The sequence below is a fragment of the Nannobrachium achirus genome (genome assembly GCF_963921795.1).
Source record: "Nannobrachium achirus genome assembly, chromosome: 10".
Taxonomy (NCBI): domain Eukaryota; kingdom Metazoa; phylum Chordata; class Actinopteri; order Myctophiformes; family Myctophidae; genus Nannobrachium; species Nannobrachium achirus.
The window spans coordinates 44,334,711-44,342,713 of record NC_137819.1 but is presented as its reverse complement, the minus strand read 5'-3'; the positions used below and the strand labels follow the sequence as shown (position 1 = coordinate 44,342,713).

The 8,003-nt window shown below is 45.5% G+C and overlaps 1 protein-coding gene across 1 annotated transcript; it reads right to left on the bottom strand.

Annotated features, from left to right (window-relative positions):
• Positions 1–801: 801 nt before the first annotated feature.
• Positions 802–4,021, bottom strand: LOC308293087 (SWI/SNF-related matrix-associated actin-dependent regulator of chromatin subfamily E member 1-like; the record flags this gene model as incomplete). The annotated part of the gene is made up of 2 exons (XM_080735517.1): positions 802–812; positions 2,674–4,021. 2 exons carry the CDS (start codon positions 4,019–4,021, stop codon positions 802–804), a joined length of 1,359 nt encoding a protein of 452 aa, XP_080591643.1.
• Between the last annotated feature and the right edge of the window lie 3,982 nt (positions 4,022–8,003).

The window sequence follows — 8,003 nt, the reverse complement described above, 5'->3', positions numbered from 1 at the left end:
GGTGTGTGTGTGTGTGTGTGTTGTGTGTGTGTGTGTGTGTGTGTGTGTGTGTGTGTGTGTGTGTGTGTGTGTGTGTGTGTGTGTGTGTGTGTGTGTGTGTGTGTGTGTGTGTGTGTGTGTGTGTGTGTGTGTGTGTGTGTGTGTGTGTGTGTGTGTGTGTGTGTGTCTTATTGGAGGCACCAGCAAGAGCAAGAATACGGAAATAGGCCCAACGCATAACATCGAGCAACCAAGTATTTCCAAACACTAGTTCCAAACACGTCATTCAATCATCACACTCATGTCACCATATTACTAGTAAGACGCCTCAGGGCGACATACATTCTTGGCCATCTGGCCATGATGTATATCGGACCAGTTACCCATATATGGAGACCCCTGGTACCCATATATGGAGACCCCTGGTACCCATATATGGAGATATGCTGTGAGAGCCCAAGCACGCTTACTCAGTTATTCGTTATGTGAAAGTCCTATGATGTCTATGACATCTGACATCATACCCTTTTATGCCCATACATGGAGATCCCTGTCTGTAGAACCAGCCGTTAGTGTGGTATGTGTCCGATGTGGCCTCCATATATGGGCAATCCCATATGAAGTCCTGTTAGATATGGGCTTAATATTGATGACATGTGGGAACTCCATATATGGGCATAGAAGGGATTCTGTTAGTGTGACCACAGTGAAGCCAGAGCGTGATGTCAGAGCGGCAAACCCATTCTGTTAAGAGTGGTTCCCCTGACATCACAGTGACGTCAGAGCATGATGTCAGAGCGACAAACCCATAGAACCACAGGGTCAGGCGTGACCTACAGAGATACGCGTACAAGATGCGCCAGTTTTCATAGTTAACTGCGACCTACGGACGCAATAAGTTCTCAATGCAGCTACCCCCAAATATGGAGTGTGTTGTAACGAGTAAACGGACAAAGCCAGACATATTGGTTGGATCGGCAGTGCGACGTATCTGTGAGGGCCATGTAGCAGCCTCAACTCTACTGTAGATGTGCGCGAAATCTATTTGTGTCTGAATATCCGTTCTTCACATGTGATTATCTTTGCACATAACTCGAGCACCATCCAACCGATCAACTTCAAACTTGCCATGTGTATTGTAGAGAACCAAAGGGCTGAATGGGACGGTCCAACCAGTGGTTGCACAGAACCGAAATTAGATAATTTTACGTATGACTCCATACTTAGACAGCAGTAAAACCTAACGTTGTGTCCATGATGTCCACCATATGATTGCAGATTTGACCATAAACAGCCATTTATGTGAATGTCTGCGTGTCAGTATCTGTCAGTCCTTGTCCCTTTTATGCCCATATATGGAGAACCCTGATGGTATCAGAAGGACTAAGTCTGTACGTGCCAGTGTGACATAAATCACATACGGTATGGAGGTCTTTATATCTGTCCCCTTTTATGGGCATATTGGTTGGATCGGAGGTTCTACTGAAATATGTTGTTTCGCACAACTGCACATCGTGCAAGTAGAGTAACGGCAGGGGAAGAACATAGGCAAAAATCGGAGCTATCCGTGTGCGAAAGTTGGAGTCTGTAGAACCTACCGTGTGCTGTGAGACCCCAGACATGTTGACCCCATGGGTCTCAGTGTTAATTAGTAGTAGGGTTATATTTCAACACACATAAGCAGTATGTGATGAAAAGGAATTGTGTATGATGTACAAACTGCCAGTGGGTCACAACAATACAACTGCTGTGGCCCACTGGCAGTTTGTATTGAAAGTTTGCAGCTGATCGGTCCAGCAGTTTGAGAGATTAGCTCCAGACAGACACACACACACTCTCTCTCTCTCTCTCTCTCTCTCTCTCTCTCTCTCTCTCTCTCTTCCTCAGAAATCGATCTCCAGCTATGATAGTGTGAGGGTCTTCTCCAGTGGAACCTGGACCTACTGAGATCCCTAATGGGCAGGCTGGGCAGCAAGACACGTTGGAGAGAGACATATCAGACATATCAGGCGCAAACAAATCAGTCAGCTCCATTTATGGGCACAGAAGGGGCAATGTCCATATATGGGCATATATTGGTGACATCAGTAATCTCCATATAAGGGCATAAAAGGCCATTGACAGATCTTCAGGTTCTCCAGAGCCACAGATGGGCCATACAGTATATAGGACTGAATGACATCAGAGTCTGTGTGCGCAGTGCAGTGCCAAGGCCGTTGAGTAGTTCAAATATCCAGTTGTCCAGCCAATATGCCCATATATGGGCTCTCCATATATGGGCTCAAAAGGGACAGACAGAGGGGTAGAATGAGTATTCTGACGAAGCCTCCGACACTTTGACTCGGACATATTGGCTGTACCCATCAATTTCGAACTTGCCATGTGTATTGTAGAGAACCAGAGGGTGTGTTGTGCCGAATGGGACGGTCCGACAAATTCTGAACATTCTTGTAATTGATTTTAATTCCTCACCCCCACCCCACCCCCAACTCCTTACCACACTACATACATAGCAATGATAGAAGTCCTGTCCTCTTCAATTCCTTTGTGAAATTGCTAGGGGGAAATACCCTACAGTACAGGATAGTTAAAACAGGAGTTATGGGGCGGGTCTTCTATAATAGCTACTGTACCACTACACAGATTTACGTTTTCCTATGTTTAAAAACTTCCCAATACTAACATATTTCATACCATTGGCTGGGCTGGCTGGCTGGGTGGCCTGGTTCTTCTTCCCCATAAGAACCAGGGGGGGTGGCAGGGCTGCATGTCGGTTGGGATCAACCACAGCAGAGTTGAGCTTCCTCACCACTGGAGGGTCTGGGAGTGGTGCTGGAGGAGTAATGGAGGTGTTGCTGTTGTCAGAGGTGGCAGGGGTCCTCGTGGGGCTGTTGCTAGGGGCGTCGCTGATAGTGGTGGCCTCCCTGGCATGGTTGAGGGGTGAGGCTGGTTTGTCAGAGAGGGGTTCAGAGGAGGTGGAAGTGGGTGGTGGTTGTGTTGTCGGAGGATGAGGAGCCTGGGGGGTGGTGAAGGGCTCTGCAGGCATTACCTCTTCTGTCTCCATTGGTGTCCAGCACCCAGAGGTTGGCTCAGCTGCAGCATTAGCAATGCTCTGTTCCGGGCTGCTGCCAATGTAAGCAGCAGTCTTGTTCGCAACCTCCTGCTGTTGTTGCTGTTCCTGGGCCTGTTCGGCCACCCCATGCTCCCTCTCCTCCGCCCAGCGCCTGGCTCCGTCCTCTCCAGCAGCCTTCTCTGCAGCCAGCTTCTCCATGTCCACCTCCACCTTCTGGCTGCAAAGCCGCTTGAGTTCGGTGTTGAAGGAGTCTGTGCTCTCCAGGAAACGTCTCTTCTTGTCCTGGTGACGATCTTCAATCTGCTGCAACTCTGCCTCCAGCTTCCTCTGTTGAGCCGTGAGTGACTGGACCTGTCCCTTGAGGGCCTGCATGCGAGCGGTGGTGACCACAGAGCGCAGGTCTGGAACCACAATCTCACTCAGGATATCGTTCATGAGTTGGTGGTTGCTCTGGAAACGTTGCGCAGCCGCGTGCTTCACCGAGAAATCATTGCCATGGTCATCGGGGTCTTCAGCCGGCTTTGTGCTCATAAAGGGCTCTCCATTGTCCATATGACTTTGTCTCTGTCTGCTCTCCTCCATGGCCGCCTCAGCCCGACTTTTGGCATCAATATAAGCCTGGTAAGCCTTGAGGGAGTCATTGTACACAATCTTCTCTGCCTCATATTTGTTCCCGTAGTCCTGCTTCTCATCTTCCGTCAGGTCCCTCCACATCTCTCCTATGATACTTTGCATCTCACCAAACTTCAGGTCTGGGTTGGATGACTTAACTTGGTCCCATACCTTCCGTTTGTACCGTGGGTAAGGCTTCAGGGGCTTGTCTGGAGGTCTGAGGGGCTGTGGCATGGTGATGCCCATAGAGTTCTTGCTGGAACCTGCAGTACTCCTTCCCAGCCAGAGTTTGTTGTGGCCCACAAACCCTGGGTTGGCAGTGGGAGGGGGCAGGGCATAGGATAGCCGTTTTGACATTTTGAAAGACTTGAAAGAATGTATTTCAAGATATTTCCATCACAGGGAAACCCACCATTGTTCCCTTGATGCTTGTTTACACTGTTTCAACCGTCGGAGCAGTATTAGAGACAAAGCCCTAGCACAGAAAGAAAGTGATGATATTCAGTTATTGGAATATGAGAAGGAATGTACCGCAATGGATTCCCCTATAAGGATATAAGAATGTGTCATCACCCTATGGAAATTACGTCATTTCCAGTCTCCATGTTTGGAGGCGTGATTGCTTTCAAGTCAATTTATTTATAAAGCACATTTTTTGAAGCGGTGAAAGCTGCTTCCAAGGAGTGGCTTTGTGTGTCCCATGTCCATATATGGTCATTTCAGTCCAGAATGAACAGGTTTTATCAAAAACAAAATGTGTGTCCCATGTCCATATATGGTCATTTCAGTCCGGAATGAACAGGTTTTATCAAAAACAAAATGTGTGTCACCTCATGTCCATATATGGTCATTTCAGTCCAGAATGAACAGGTTTTATCTGCCGTACGTCCAGAATATGTGTGTAGTGTCCGTCCCGGTCTGATGATTGGATACTTTGAGGATTGGTCAAGCTTCACATGACAATTCGGCCCTCCAGATAAAAACATTCAGTCATTCATTCAGAATAAAGAATTTATCTATGTGTTCCAGAGTTTATAACTCTGGAACACATAGAATAAAAGTTCACCGCTTCACTTCGAACCGAGGTTTGATTTTTTTAATTCACATTGAGGGGAGCAGAGCATCACTAGACTGATTTTGAGACTAATTAACAGTACATCTTGTGTTGATAGATTATCTTACGTCACAGTGTGTGATGTATGGAGAACCCGGGATGACTGGAAGTGACGATGGCGGGCTTGTCAGAGGATGACTTAGAGAGAGATTAATATCCCAGACTTTGATCAACTCTTGATCTCAGACATTGATAAGAAGACAAATGGGAGATAGAAGGAACTATTCACACGACCTTAACTACTCTAATTACATTAAAAATACATTCTCACATTTAACCACTATCGTTAGTATGACGGTCGCAATTAATGGTAATAAGACAGAATTCAGTTCCCAGTGGATTCCTCGCAACTCGTGTCAGTGCAACTACACTTGCAATTTCCCAGAATTGCACTTTTCTAGTTAGTGTGGTTGCCAGGGCAACCACATTATTACTCTGGGGAATTTTGCAGTTTTTACAACTCTTAGTCTCATTGACTTGAATGGGAAACTCCATATATAGTGAGTAACTTTTAGGTATCTGACTTTTCCCATTGACTTTGAATGGGAAACACCATATATAGTAAGGTAACTTTTAGGTATCTGACCTTTCCCATTGACTTTGAATGGGAAACACCATATATAGTGAGTCACTTTAACGTGATGTAAGAGTAAGGTAACCTTTTAGGCAACCACACTCGCAATTTCCCAAATTGCAATTTCTCTAATTACAGTATAGACTTGTGATCATACATTGAAAATTAAATCATGTGGATCTCGGACTTCCATGTGGCATTGGTCATCTATGCCATAGATTCTATGGAATAAGGCATTTATTAGTCTATGCAGACTATATGACATACCGTATGTACCAGTAAGGCTCCCTAATCGGGAGATAAGCGACCGTTAGGTCGCTTAACTATTTGAATACACAAATAGGCCAAAAATGTGTTTTTCAAAAAATCGTCCAGATGGTGGCGCTAGATGGGACAGATGCGTTTTGATGACATGACTGTAGAGATAATGTGTACCGGTTTGAGTGATTTTAGGGCAAAATCTGTAGGAGCAGTGTCCAAAAATGTGTCTTGCAAGAATCGGCATCATGGTGGCGCTAGAAGAGGGCCATGTGAGAAATGAGAGGTGGGGTCTCCGCGCCGCCGAGGCAGACAAATGGGTACCGGCCCTTTTAGCCTGATCAGCTTCCCAAGTGACTTCAGTTATTCAAAAAGTGCAACACTTTGAAAATCTTGTGACTTTTGTCTAAATAGAAATATCTTTTAAAAAAGTGCAACACATATACAGTGTGTGAAACAACTGAATTGTGGATGATGTACAAACTGTGAGTGGGTCACAGAAATACGGTACAACTTCTATGGCCCACTGGAAGTTTGTATTGAAAGTTTGCAGCTGATCGGTCCAGCAGTTTGCGAGATTAGCTCCAGACACACACACACTCTCTCTCTCTCTCTCTCTCTCTCTCTCTCTCTCTCTCTCTCTCTCTCTCTTCCTCAGAAATCGATCTCCAGCTATGATAGTGTGGGGGTCTTCTCCAGTGGAACCTGGACCTACTGAGATCCCTAATGGGCAGGCTGGGCCGCGAGACACGTTGGGGAGAGAGAGAGACGCACACACACGCACGCACGCACGCACGCACGCACGCACGCACGCACGCACGCACGCACGCACGCACGCACACACACACACACACACGTAGACCCTTTCATAGATGTCTAACCTCTTCAAGAGCCATGCCGTGAGAACAGGTTTTTACCTCTCTGTTCTTCTCTCCACACCACGGCTAAAACAAGCTGGCCACCGAGCAAAACAGAGGGAGGCCGGTAATTGACTGCGTAGAGCCACAGAGAAGAACCACTCCACACATCCATCACTCCATCCATGTGTGTGTGTGTGTGTGTGTGTGTGTGTGTGTGTGTGTGTGTGTGTGTGTGTGTGTGTGTGTGTGTGTGTGTGTGTGTGTGTGTGTGTGTGTGTGTGTGTGTGTGTGTGTGTGTGTGTGTGTGCGTGCGTGTGTGTGTGTGTGTTGGGGCGGCACACAATTTATGCTTTAATTTGATGTTGGGCTTTTGCTTTCAATTTCAATTTAAATACCTTTTTTGCAGTTTAGCCTAGTTTATTGTATATTTTTGAAAACTCTTGGTTGTTTCGTTTATGAGCGAGTTAGCGAGTTTTAGTAAAATATAGTAATCTTGGTGCAGTAAGTCCCCACAGTTAATTTGGTGTAAATATGGACCCAAATGAACCCATTTACACCCTTAGTTAGATTAATGTTAATGGGGATTTTACTGCGTGGATATGTGTGGGTCAGCACATCGCTGGGTGTAAATAGGGCTGTCACAATTATTACATAATTGTCTAATCGTGATTATTTGACATTATCGCAATTATTTTGTCATAATCGTCATAATCGTGAATGTTGAAAAATAACATTGATAGTGGAAATAGCAGATCTACAAGCTCACAACGCGTCGCATCGCGACGCGTTGTGAGCTTGTAGATCGGCTATTTCCACTATCAATGTTATTTTCTAAGTAGTAAGTTGTCAAATATGTCAGTAATGTATTTGTATATTTAGGTTATGTGTCATATCTACCATATGCAACTTCAAAGCCTAAAAGCCAAACAGAAATATAATTATCAACGACAAATACACAATTAAATCGTTAATCGCCAATTATTTGAGTGACAATTAATCGTCATGTAAAATGTCATATCGTGACAGCCCTAGGTGTAAACATGAACGCATGTGTGCAGGTTTGTGCGCATTTGTGTGTTTGCACAGATATGCTGTACTGTATGTGTAGGTTGATGTGTATAGGGCTAGCATGAGAGAAATGTGTGTGCCTACATTACATCATGCGTGTGTCAGTGCAGTGTGTGATACACCCACAGCTATATTCTTCCAGGGGGATCCGAATGTCTTGTTCAACACAGAGGGGTTTTTGCCTGTGAAAATCTCCCAGCAGCATCCAGAACAAGATGGCGAAGATCTGGGTAGATTATCCTCGTTGGCAAGTGCCTTGTACAGAGGAAAGAAGAACAAATGCATGGATTTAATTTGCAATGTGCTCAGTCGGGGGGCACTGAATCACTGCCTCACAATGAACAAAACATTCTTAATTCCTTTTTTTTCTACGCCTTCGAGTACAGGAGATTGTCTTGTGCACGGCAGATACAGCTATTTGTTTGCGTGTATGCTTGAGTGAATGGATACGTTGAATAGAGATGC